This window comes from Natator depressus, chromosome 11 (assembly GCF_965152275.1).
Source record: "Natator depressus isolate rNatDep1 chromosome 11, rNatDep2.hap1, whole genome shotgun sequence".
Lineage (NCBI taxonomy): Eukaryota > Metazoa > Chordata > Testudines > Cheloniidae > Natator > Natator depressus.
In genome coordinates this window covers 65080319-65093835 of record NC_134244.1, presented here as the reverse complement: position 1 = coordinate 65093835, position 13517 = coordinate 65080319, and the positions used below count along the sequence as shown (strand labels likewise).

At 44.0% G+C, this 13517-nt stretch overlaps 1 protein-coding gene across 4 annotated transcripts in view; it reads left to right on the top strand.

Moving 5' to 3' along the window:
- The window catches only part of ERBB4 (erb-b2 receptor tyrosine kinase 4), a 966448-nt gene extending 953268 nt beyond the window's left edge, over positions 1-13180 (top strand). For 3 of the 4 annotated variants that reach the window (XM_074968100.1, XM_074968101.1, XM_074968099.1), the window contains 2 exons: positions 4574-4871; positions 9186-13180. In XM_074968100.1, the coding sequence (XP_074824201.1) occupies positions 4574-4871; positions 9186-9631 (744 nt within the window). In that variant the 3' untranslated portion in view covers positions 9632-13180. Of the gene's footprint in view, positions 1-3579; positions 3628-4573; positions 4872-9185 lie in introns of all 4 variants that reach the window. The other variant, XM_074968098.1, reaches the window with a different exon arrangement.
- Positions 13181-13517: the final 337 nt, after the last annotated feature.

The window sequence follows — 13517 nt, the reverse complement described above, 5'->3', positions numbered from 1 at the left end:
GTGCCCCTCTGAGATCATCACTCCCTAGTTCTCAATTCACAAAGGATCAATCTGCAATCATCAGTTTTGCCTGAAGCCTCTGCCTTCTCCACAGACTCCTGCTTGTCTCCCTTCAGTCTTTGCCTCTGCCCCATCTTTTTGGAGTAGGCCAGGAATGTTCCCTGAATGTAGCATTTTAGAGGAAGAGAGTTTTCTTTTGAGCACAGGATCCTACCTTTCAAGTGCGCTGGTTCTTCCCTGGTGCAGTACTAGCCACTGCTGATCAGCAGCTGGCAGGTTGGGAAGCATCTTTTCCCAAACCTTTATCTGTCTCTTTCTCAGTTGCAGTCTCGTTGCCAGATCCCAGCCCCAAGATAAAAAGCCTGACGGATGACATTATGTCTGGAGAACAGGCAAGACCAGTAGTGTTCAGATCTCAGTGAGCAGCTCTCCACCTCTTGTATCCAACATCTTTTTCCCTGCTTAAACGGATATACTCTAGTGCCCCAAATCCACCTCCGAGATCCTACAGCTTGCAGAGATTGGTTGGCAGTGATCCCAACTCACAGACTGTATTCAAGTGCCTACTGCATGTCTCTCTGCTGCCGTGAACACACTCTTGTAAAGTGTCTCCTGGTTTCTCTTCCCCTAGCAGCTCCTCTTTACTCTTGGTGGAGATAGGTTTAGGGAGGAGTTGCAAAACTGGTAGCTTCCTTCCCTCTATAAATCTATTCTGTACTCCTTCGTGACGAACAGATAAGTATATAAGCCTCTTGCTAACCCTAGAGCCACAGTGAGAAAACCCCCTCTTTTCTCAGAGGAGTCATCCCAAATTGCAAATATCCCTAGAGGTGGATGCAAAAGTCCTGAAACTCCTCCAAATCAGCCTTCCTAATGGGCACCATAAGTTGGGCCATCTGTCAGACGCTATGGAAGAGCGGTGGAAGCTGCCATGCCTCTGGAGGTTGCATTTCACACTGTTTTGCAGCTCAGGCTGCTGAAGGGAGAGGATTTTTTTGCACACAACTGGGATGGGACTGAGGCATTTTCTTGCTGACTTCTCCAAGTCCTCTTCATTCCCCTGCCTTGGACGGTGCTTTCCGTGCAGCTTGTATCATCCTCTGTTGTAGACTTGGCAGCAGCCACAGCTGGCTCAGAAATGACATCTCTCTTCCCAGAGCCAAAACTGTACTGCAGCTCTGCCCTTCAGAAGTAGAAAGCAATTTGGCAAGGACTTACGGAACACAGCCAAGCATTTCCAGCCTCCAACCAGAGCACCTGCCACGCTCATCCAGCGGCGTTATTTTATTCCCAGAGGAACTGTAGAGTGGTTGGGGATTACTTCCTCTCCGTCCATGTTTCTTCTTTCCTTTGGGGTTGTTTGAAGATCCAGGGTACCCACCACACTTATAAGACCAAATGTTGCCTTCATATGCCCTTGTATGGCTCCAAAAGGCCCTGTTTTGGCCCTGGAGGATAATTTCAACCTCCCCTGCTCCAAATCAGGATAAAATTCTCAGCAGGTTTCTCCCAAGCAGTCTAGCCTAATCAGTCCTGAAGGGGAGATAGCTTTCCAGGCCTGCAGCTTCCCGTGTTGTTGGGGCATTAGGGACAACATTTTGAGCAGGCAGGGGCTGAAAGCTCCTTGGATGCACTGACCTTCAAATCGTTCCCCCAAGGGCATACGTTGGGACTTCTCCAGGCCCCTTGGCTCTCCGGATTCAGGGGCCAATACGCTGCTCAGCGTGATGATCCAGGCTTCAGCGCTGGAAGCTCAGCTCCAGGAGCTCTTCAAGGAAATTACTGCAAAAGCCACTCACAGCTATACTGTTCTTAGTATTGTTTCCTGATCCCCCCAAAAGAGGAGATTCATAGCTCGTTTTGGAGGCTTCTCAGTCATAAGCCTCACGTCCTGAAGCAGATTGCAGAGAGAAGGCTATCCTGTAGGTCCCGTCTCCTGAATACTCGCTTTGTTTGCTGGGCCTGAAAGGTATTGATGGTTGCTTGTCATCGTTCAGCCCTCAGACCAGCAGTTATTTCGGTTTTGCAGACAAGCCTTTTCCAGTTCTTCATTCTGTCTTTTTGCCTTGGTTTCGCCCACAAATTCTCACAAGCTGTTGATGGTCTTAGTCCACTGTACTGCCTGTTGAGGGATACATATCTCTCCCTTCCTGGACAGTCTCTTTCACTACAGAATTAAAGACTATATCGTGATGCATATGCACAGGGGGACTGAAATAAACCTGCACTGTTCGCTGACATGAGAGGAAGGTAGATTCAGGATTCCAGGTTCTGTAGAGGAGTGTGTTCTGGTGGTTACAGACCACTTCTGCTTCTGCCTCCCGCCTGTTGCTGTCCCTCCATACTCCTACCCACTGACTGGGGGAGGGAACGGGGACTTTCTGTGATATTGGTGTGTGCTACAGCTGCGTGCACTTTCTGGATGCAAAGTCCCCCCCTCCCCGCCACTTTGTCTCACATTTTTCACCTTTTTCCAGTTGAAAAAAATGGACCACGTTTTTTTAAAAGTAAGAAAAAGTGGAATTTCCCCCCTCACTGAAACAAAACAAAAAATGTCTACATAAAGTATTTCAACTAAATTCAATTACCGGTAATTTTTATCAAGAACAAATATTAAAAAACCATGAATTAAAATGAAACCTTTTTTCAAAAAATTTCATGGCAAAAAATATTAGTTTTGACCAGCTTCTAGTGTGTGCAGACCTGGGGTGAGAGCCTCACTGCCATGCTGGCCTATTACAGCAGTTAAAAGAAGCAAAGCAGTGAAAAGAGGCCCTGTACCAATTCCCATAGCATAGGTTCTATAGAAGATTGCACTGCCCTTCAAGCAGTCCCTTAAAAGCCCTGGCATATGAGGTATGCTGGGGGTAGGGTTTGGGGAAGAGGTGAGTCAGGAGCAGGGGCCACATCTGGAACAGGGCCCCAGCATGCAGATCTACCAAACTTGCAGGCAATGCCGGGGCCCATAGGACGCCCCAGAGAGGCTTCCAGAACTTAAAGAGGCCCCCAGGGCTATGTAAAAAGGCCAAGGGCTTCTCCATCTTCTGGAGCAGCTCAGGATTGGGAGGGCACAAAGGTGGTTTAAAGCCACCTTAGCTCACCCACTGCCTGAGTTCAAAGTGTACATCGTTTTTACCCTGTCCTTGCTGGTTGATAAGAGTGGAAAAGGAAACTTTCTCTATATAGACCAGGCTGATTAGAAATGGTGGCACTCCACACCCTTCCCTGCTCTGCAGTGTTTCTGGGATGAGCCTGCCTTCTGCATGCATACCTCATTCTCTCTGTACAATCTGTCCTTTCAAAAACTAAACAAGGATATTGGCAAGACACACTCATCGCTCAGCCAGTGCAGCACCCATTCTTAATCAACTAGGGACAAATCCTGTGGTCCTTACTCAGGTAATACTCCCATTAACACTGAAGGCTTGCTGACTTCATTGGAAGTTTTGCTTGAGTAGGAATGGCTGGAATTGACCCCTCTTCAATAAACCTCACTGTTGTGCATGTTTTTCCCCATTAGTTCATACAGCTCATGTGACGTCTTCTTATATCCATCATTCCATTTTTCTTTCCTATTAGAGTGAACTTGGACACAGCCCTCCTCCTGCCTACGCCCCTATGTCAGGAGTAAGTATTTCACAATCAACCTTCATCCTTTAGGTTTTTTCGTCTTTTTAAACCTTCTGTTTCCTCCCCTATTCTCTTCATAAATTGCCGAATTTACTCCAGTGCCAACAGTGACCAGAATTAATACATAGGTTGGGCAAACATACAAGGTCGCTCTAATCCCAGTCTGGATCATCAGGAAGCCCAGAGTTCTATGGTACTATGCATCCCAAAAGGGTGATCATAGTTCATAAAAAGGATCTAGGTAAAGTGTTTTGATGATTGTCTGTTTTGGCATGATTCTGAAAGTGATGTGCTCATCCTGACAAGCCGTTATTAGGTTGAGTCAAAGCAATGAGTTGATGCACCAATGGGAAGTTCCCAATGGAAACAGTATATCGTTTACATGACTGCTCATTGACTGTTGCTACTTATTTACACCAAAACCAGGCCCACTCTGAATAAAGATAGTTCAGAGATGGGGGCCTTTTTTCTCTCCTCTCAGGAGGAAGGTTTCCACCAGGTCAGGTTTAAGGTTTGTTGTTAGGAGAGCATTTGTTCTTGCCAGCCCAATAGTTAAGGAGAACTACACATTATGGTCCCTGCTACTGTATATCTCAGTATTAAGCCTTGTATAGACTGGGGATTTGCCCTACTACCAGCTGTTGGTGGCCAGCAATTTGTGTAGTTGCATCAGTGTAAACAGGCAAAACCATTATTGTCTCTATTGGAGTTCCAGTCTGGCCAAAACCCAGGCACGCACAACCAGTGCAAATAGAGGCTTTGTGTATCTTCACCAGAGATTGTAATGGTGGCAAGCCTCCCCGGCCTAGACAAGGCTTTGACCATTCAATAAAATGAAGCATTGAGCCAACACTGATGTGAAACCAAAGGAGCTTCCACATCTGTGTTTAGTCAGTTGCTTTATTTTGTCCTTCTCTCTTGCACCACTTTGTCTTTCTCACAGAACCAGTTTGTGTACAGAGGTGGCGGCTTTGCTGCAGAACAAGGAGAGCCTGCGCTGTACAGAGCGGTTAGCTGCATAACTCCGGAGGCACCAGCCATCCAGGGGGCCACGGCAGAGATCTTTGACGACACTTGCTGTAATGGTACGCTACGGAAGCAGGTGGCCGCTCTCGCACAAGAGGACAGCAGCACTCAGAGGTACAGCGCTGACCCAACAGTGTTTGTACCTGAGCGAGGCCAACGGGGCGAGCTGGATGAGGATGGGTACATGACTCCGATGCGAGACAAGTCCAAAACAGGTAAACCGCTAGTATTTTGTGGTGAAAGATCTGACTGAGCTAATCACAAATTTTTGGCTGAAATACACACACACGACCAATACCAGCGTGCATAATTACATGTTCCTACTGTACCTAAATTCCTTCTGTGTTTTCCATTGGAGAAGTTATTGTGGACTTCCCTATGTTTCTAAAGAACGTACGTTATGTGGCTGACACTGTTGAACAGCAGCTGAATTCCATTGCCCAATATATAGAGCTGGATTGTGACTGCACAGCTGCCCAAGGGAGGTGAAAAGGACGCAAGGAGCTTTGCTCATCTGCACCCTCATTCAGCAAAGCACTTGAGTGTGTGCTTAACTTTAAGCATGTCCTTAAGTGTTTTGATGAATCAGGGCTCAAGAGAGGTGCTAGTCAAAAACCTTGTATAAATTGTCTGATTGGACTGTTTGGGATTAGTCCCTGTAGCCTCCTGAGAGGGGGAAGGAAGTGTTGAGAGTGGGGATTAGTTGCTTTGGAACAAGGTGTATCCTGATAGATTTTTATACTGATTATTGATTAATCTCTGAGCCTGCAGTGGTCAATATGGTTTCAGTCTCGTGCACGGCTACAGCATCAGGAAGATTGTTACCAATATTATTAGAATGAGCGAGCCGAGGAACACACAAGAAACAATTGCAGTTTATCACAAGTCCCTTTATTAACAAATCCACTGAGCTGATAAGCAATCCTGCAAACAGTGAAATACAACAGCCGACAGAGAAGTAGTACAAAGTGTCTGGTCCTATGATTGTCATCACTCAGAATCGCTGAATGGGAACCCATTAGTCATTATCATTAGTCATTATCTTCTTCAGCATCATCTTCATCATCCTCTCCCATGGCACACAGGCCGCTTTATACCTTTTATAATGAGTTACACTGATGCCCATTGGGGTTCATACGTATTTATGAAGGTTTCAACTCCTTTTCCTTTGGTGCTTTCACACACCATTACATTTGAGGTGCCTGTTTCCCACAGGCTAACTTGTTAGTTCCCATTATACTCATTAACATTTAGGTCCCTCAGTCACCATAACAACTTGTGGTTAGCACATCTGCTGACATAGGTCTGCAAAAATCCACAAAGTCTTCTAACCAGCTTGAGCTGGTCCATTGCAATATACATTTCCTAAATACCAGCAGCTAACACATCTGTTACTGAAACTGTTTCAGCTTGTGTCATAGGGTCACTCATTGGTTAGCTACTCATGTCAGCATATCTTTAGGCCTCTGGCCTTGTTTGGCTAAGCTAAATATCTTACAGACCTAAGGCCTCTTGGCCCTCTGTTATAACATTAATTAATACTGATATTTCACCTCTATATCCTAAATGTACCTGATCTCTTTAATCCTTGGCTACAATAGAATATCGCACATTGCACCCTCTCCAAAGGTGCAGCATGAGCTACCCTGGCCCCTGTTCCCTGGAGACAACGGTCTGAATCTCCACTGCCTTGCACGGGGTTCTCCACTCACTCACACCAGAGTGTAAAGGACACACTAGGTGCAAGGCAGTGGAGATTCAGGTCTATTGTGCCTACTTCCCAGTGAGGTGCACACCACCCCCTATCCAGGGCTGTGGCTTAATGACACTCTTAAGTGCATAATCTAATAAGATGCACTGGGATCCTTCAGGACGAAAGACAACATCCATTCAAGAAGCGGATTTTATCCAGCTGTTTTTGGACTTGAATGACCTGGATACTTCTGACATTTCTCACTGCAGATGTCCCCCATCAGTGGTTTTTTTTTTTTTCCTATAGTTAACCTCCAAGCAATTCCATTTACAGTCCACTAACCTTGCAAAGAGCTCCGTTGACCTCTTGGTCACCTTGACCTCTCTGCATCTGATGTGCTTTGTGTTTTACAGTGAAACATTGTTTCTCACAGAGCGCTGTTGAGACCTTGGAGGTCAGTTAACACATGGTAACCAAGGCCTGAGGGCTACAGGCTCTGACCTTGGGAGAGAACTTGCTAACAAAGTTGCACTACTCCAGAAGGGGTGTGCGGTATCTCACAACCATCCAGCCTCCTAACGTTTTGTTCCTAATGGGTTTCTGTAGGAAATCGAAAATCCTATGTGCCGTTGTGTGAGAGTGACTTAGCCCTCTTCTCCCCCCCGAGCACCACGTGCCATTAACCTTTCGTCGTTTCAGCTGTGGCCCTCAGTATTGTTTACATCACAGTGTTGACATTTTGTACTAATTTCACACAGTCCTACTCTCAGTTTAGTGCTAGCTCAGGAATTCTTCTATGTCCCTCTCCATGCTAATTAGAATCTTTGTTCCTCCGCATTCTGAGGCCCTTTGTCCCTCAGTCGGGGCAGCTTTTAATCAGTCAGATAGCTGTGTTTTTAATAAAACAGCCATACAGGGTTAGACTGTGGAAAGGTTTATAGTACAGAGGAGACTTAAGTGGAGGTAATGCTAATCTAGCATTTTCCAGGTAGGGATGCTGAGAGAGTGGTGAGTTTCAGTGACTTAGACAAGGTTGCACAGAGAGTCGGTGGAGGAGGCAGGCATAGATCCCAGTATAGATTCATAGATATTAAGGTCAGAAGGCACCATTATGATCATCTAGTCTGACCTCCTGCCCAATGCAGGCCACAGAATCTCACCCACCCAGTCCTGCGATAAACCTCCCACCTATGTCTGAGCCATTGAAGTCCCCAAATCATGGTTTAAAGACTTCAAGGTGCAGAGAATCCTCCAGCAAGTGACCCCATGCCCCAGGCTACAGTATCCTCCTTCCAGTTCGTTCTTCACTGGACCATACAGCCAGCTCTTCTAGAGAGTGGTCAGTGGTTAAAGCGCTGGGCTCAGAGAGATCTGGGTTTAGTTCCCAGTAGAGCTGTCAAGCGATTAAAAAAATTAATCGGGATTAATCGTGCTGTTAAACAATAATAGAATACAATTTATTTAAACATTTGTGGATGTTTTCTACACTTTCAAATATATTGATTTCAGTTACAACACAGAATACAAAGTGTACAATGCTCACTTTATATTTATTTTTATTACAAATATTTGCACTCTAAATAACAAAAGAAATAGTATTTTTCAGTTCCCCTAATACAAGAACTGTAGTGCATTCTCCTTATTATGAAAGTTAAACTTACAAATGTAGAATTATTTACAAAAAATAACCGCATTCAAAAATAAACCAATGTAAAACTTTCGAGCCTACGTCTGCTCAGTCCTACTTCCTGTTCAGCCAATTGCGCAGACAAACAAATTTGTTTACTTTTGCAGGAGATAATGCTGCTAGCTTCTTGTTTACAATGTCACCTGTTTTGGATCGTTATCAAGCAGAACCTGTCATCAGCATGGAAGCATGTCCTCTGGAATGGCGGTTGAAGCATGAAGGGGCATATGAATGTTTAGCATATCTGGCACACAAATAACCTTGCAATGCCAGCTACAAAAGTACCAGGCAAATGCCTGTTCTCACTTTCAGGTGACATTGTAAATAAGAAACAGGTAGCATCATCTCTCATAAATGTAAACAAACTTGTTTGTCTTAGTGATTGGCTGAACAAGAAGTAGGACTGAGTGGACTTGTAGGCTCTGAAGTTTTACGTTGTTTTGTTTTTGAGTGCAGTTATGTAACAAAAAAATTTACATTTGTAAATTGCACTTTCACGATAAAGGGACTGCACTACAGTACTTGTATGAGATGAATTAAAAAATACTATTTCTTTTGTTGATCATTTCTGCAGTGCAAATATTTATAATAAAAAATAATAATATAAAGTGAGTACTGTACACTTTGTATTCTGTGTTGTAATTGAAATCAATATATTTGAAACTGCAGAAAAACATCTGAAAATATTTAATACACTTCAATTGCTATTCTATTGTTTAACAGTGTGATTCAAACTGCAATTAATTGAGATTAATTTTTTAATCATAATTAATTTTTTGAGTTAATTGTGTGAGACAGCCCTCATTCCCAGCACTACCACATACTCCCTGGTGACCTTGGACAAGTCACTTAGTCTCTCTGTTTCCTGTCTTCTGCCCTTTGTCCATCTTGTCTGTTTAGGCACTAAGCTTTTTTGGGCAGGGACTGTCTCCAATTATGAGTCTGTACAGCACCTAGCGCAATATGGCCCGGATCTCAGTTAGGGCCTCTCAGCACTATTTGATAGTAGTGACGTGAAAATAAGCAAAGTGTGCTGTAACCATTGGGAACCTTGGTCTGAAGTTTACATTCAAATGAGCTGCCAGGCAGAGATGCTTGGCGTTGTGTGAACACATTACCATGTGTTGACATGCCTTCTATCTTTTTTAGATTACCTGAACCCGGTAGAGGAGAACCCGTTTGTCTCTCGACGAAAGAATGGCGATCTTCAAGCTCTGGACAACCCCGAGTATCACAGCGCCCCGAACGGGCAACCCAAAGCAGAGGACGAGTATGTGAACGAGCCGCTGTACCTCAGCACCTTTGCTAATACCTTGGAAAACGCAGAGTACCTGAAGAACAATGGGCTTCCTTTGCCAGAGAAATCCAAGAAGGCCTTCAACAACCCAGATTACTGGAATCACAGTCTGCCACCGCGAAGCACCCTCCAGCACCCGGACTACCTGCAGGAGTACAGCACAAAATATTTTTACAAACAAAATGGACGGATCCGGCCCATCGTGGCAGAGAACCCTGAGTACCTCTCTGAGTTCTCCCTGAAGCCTGGCACTGTGCTGCCCCCACCACCCTACAGACATCGAAACACGGTGGTGTAGTGACGTCAGTATTAAACCAGTGGAGAGGCAACCCCTGCTAGCCACCAGTCTCTCTCTCTCTCTCTCTTTCTCTCTCTCTCCCTCGAGCTTCCTCTTCTTGCCGATCACTCACTTTGATATTTCCAAGTAGAAGGACACCTTTGAGTCATTTGCTGATCGGGTTAGGAACCTAGAAGGAAAGAAAGAAAGACTGAGTGAATGCAAGAAGGCCAAAACCTGGCATGTCTCACCTTTCACAGACCCTGAGGGTCAGAAGGTCAGACAAGCCGGTGAACACCAGTGAGGGCCAGTGCCAGTGTTGCCTGCTGTCAGGTTAGTTCTCAGCGATTCAACTCAGATGCTGTAGGGGAAGTCACCCCGTGTCTGCTTCTATCAGCAGGAACTGAGGAGAGCCTATTCAGCATTCCTGGAAATCGCAATGCAGTTTCCATTAAGGGGGGAAAAAGGACAATTTTTATATCACATGTGATAGCATAATAATTGAGATTTCAGAATCCAATTTCTTTCTCTAACACGTTCTATCCCGGCAACTGAAAACAACTAACCCAGCTTTTCATAACCATTCAGTTCTTCCTCACAGCCATCAAAGAAATAACTCATAAAATAAAAAATGAGGAGACTTTGTCTCTGGCCAGTCCCCTCTTCTTAGCCACTCCCACGGGTTTATCCCATTGCCTAACTGCAAAGACTTTCACTCCAAGCTTCTGTGCATGACAGTGCAATTTTTTTGTATGTGTCGCCATGATGACAAGTATTTTCAACACAAAAATCCCATCAGGAAAGAAGGAAAACACAAAAAGCTCACATCCTCCATTGAAGCTAAAAGAGAGGCCAAGATCCATGATTTGTATGCACAGAGCCTCACCTTCATGTTTTATACCTACTTAATACAAACAAAGAAAGTACCCATACAAATTTCTCCTCTCTTTCTTTTTGCTCATCGATTGAAATAGTTGGGGATGCAGCAGGCAACACTGAGGACAAGACAGAAGGAGGAGAGTTTAATAGGTTCAGGAAACCTGGTGGTGTTCTAGGGGGTGACCGACTAAGGAGTTCTTTAAACTGGAAGAAAGACACTGGAGTGGGTAAAACGCACATAGCAGTTCACTGGAAAGTTAGTTTGCACTTAAGCTATGATTTTATTTGTCCTCCCTCTGAACTGTTTTCTGGATTTTGAACGAAGCAATATGGAAGCGACCAGCAAAATAAAATCATTTTAAATTAAAAAGTGAAATTATATATAAAGGACGACTGTGGAAACGCCAAAATGAAGCAAGTCACGTCTTTGGAACAGTATCCACTGGTTCTGAAAGGCCAGTATATTGACTACTTCAGAGAATACAGTGAAGGAGTAACCAGTTCAAACGCTGCTGCATGAAGGAAGAGCAGAGCAAACAGTGAAGGGGATCTGGGGAGAAGAATGGCCAGGTCTGGTTTGGGGCCCAGCAAGGACTATAGCTTTCTAAAAGGAGCATTTCTCCATCACATAAGCTGGTACATACAAGGTTTTGCAAGTCAATATGTGCATGATACACACAGCTTTCAGTCAAAAATGTAAATAATGAGTCGATCTCCATGCACTTATTTCCCCTTTGTCAACTTCAGCTTTCACAGGACCTTTGGTTCATCCCCCCATGGCTAAAAATATTTCCAGCCAGAGTTTTTCAATCATTTTAGCATCAAAAATGGAACACCACATGAAGTGGAAGAGAAGACTGGGGTTGGTGTCTTGCTTTCGATGCACTACGGTTCTAGGTGTTTAGGATTTTAGAGAAAATATATCTATCTAATTAGACTCAAATTCTAGGAGGGACAACAGTATTCCAATGTATGCCCTTTAGTACTATTAAAATGATGGCCCTTTGGATGATGGAACCCAGCAACGGGGCGAACAGTCTGGAAGCAATGTGTATTTTCTCTTGAATCCTAACATTTTAATGGACAGCCACCATGAGCTTTGGTGAGCTCCCTGTCAGGGAGATCTGACCCCTCAAATTGAAAGAGGCAGACTGGAGAGTAAGCCCCGACCCTCATCCTCAGTCTGCCATGTCAAGTTAATTTTAGGAGTGGCTGCCATGCCGTGTTACACAAGCAGCCAGTGATGGATTCATGAGGTGACATTACATAATTGCCTGATCCCTCCCCGCCCTATTCCCAGGGCCGCCATGCAATAATTACTTAATTCTCTGTGTCCTAGTGCTTGCTAGACAAAGTCAGCTCTGGGTCGGAAAGAGACCCCAGATTTCAAACCTGGGTTAGTTCTTAGTCCTGTACTTTGAAACAGAATTTGTGGCTGGTCCTTACAGTGTCCATCAAGACTTCAGGTCAAGGCTGGTTCAGCCAATGTGGCATTACTGAATTAGGTGCTTCAAGTCGATCTGAACTAGCGGAACTTAATTACCAGCTGCTGTGCACTTATTAAGCCCATAAACCTTGTATGTAGATAAATGGTTTATAAACACGAACACAAAGTCTTTGCAGCTATTAAAAGGAGGCCTAGTGGACATGTGGCCACATAATAAATCAGTTTGTTGTGGCAGAATGAAATGAACAGCTGACCATTAAAGCAGGATGGATGACCACAGAAGCACCATGCATCTGAAAGAAGGTCTGTGCAGAGAGGTCTCTTCTGCTCTTGATGCCTTCCCATAACTCCCAGTGAGGTTAATGGGTGATACAGGCAAGCATTAGGGGGAATTAGACCCCCTCAGACCTTCAAAAACGTATGCCAGTGGGCGCTCTCAGAGTGCGTAATATTAAGCCTCTTGAGAAGTGAGAATGGACAAAGGATAAAATTCGGGGACAGGTTTTTTTTTTTATGTCCCTTTTGTGAGTCAAAGAAAGCTTAGACTATTAAGGGGGGGGGCGGGGGGCTTGATCTCCATCATTGAACAGATGTAAGATAAGAGTAATGTTCTAATGGAAATCTACGTATAGGTTGTGTATTTGCATTTGGGGCAGTGCACTAAAAGACTGACTGTGAGAGGGAACGTGCACACCTTGAAAATATTGAAGGCAAATCACTACAAGGATCTTAGAATCCAGCTGCTAACAGAAGGTAGAAAACCTGTTTTTGTTCTTTGATAATTCAGTAAGGTCAACATTAAAACCAAGCCCCGTTTTAAAAAATGATGTGTAAATATGGTTGTTCTTTAACAGTTTAACTTTTTTGCCCAAAAGCATTTTAAGAATTATTTATTTACTTTTTTAATTGTTGATTGTGGATAAAATATACTCAGTCACATGGACATACAGCGGCTCCTTGCAGGAAGCATGAAACCCAGAAGTGGGCTCACAGTTACAGGCTGAGCAGTGTCAAATGTGTCTTTAAAAAAACCAGACAGTTAATACAACAAATGTAAATGCAGCCTGTGAAATGCAAAGTAACAAATGACTGCCATTTATGTCTCCTGGGTTACTGGTTTGGGTTAGTCCTGTTGCCAAACATTGCCTTTAACAATTCATTGCCTCTGGTTACAAGGTATTGACCTAAACATCTAGATTCCTTTTTTTTTTTTTTTTTAACCTCAAGGGATGACTAACCTTGACCTACACCAAAACACAAAGTCAATAGTATGTTTTGTTACATACAGGCCGAATGTTTTCAATAGAAATATCTAGCTACGTTCTGACCCACCTCCCGATAGAAGCCGAGCACGTCCCAAGAATGAAATAAATAAATAAAAACCTGTCACTGCTAGGTTTAATTTTAATTATGGTGAGGGGAGGCCACAGCTCATGACAGATGTTGTTGGCTTTTTTTAATTACATCAAATTTTTCTTTGGAAACAGATGCTTTTCACCAAACATTTCATTTAAACTCAGTTTTTTCCATGAAAAACAAGTTTTGACTGAATGTTTTTTGATCCCCTAGTCAAAACTCCTG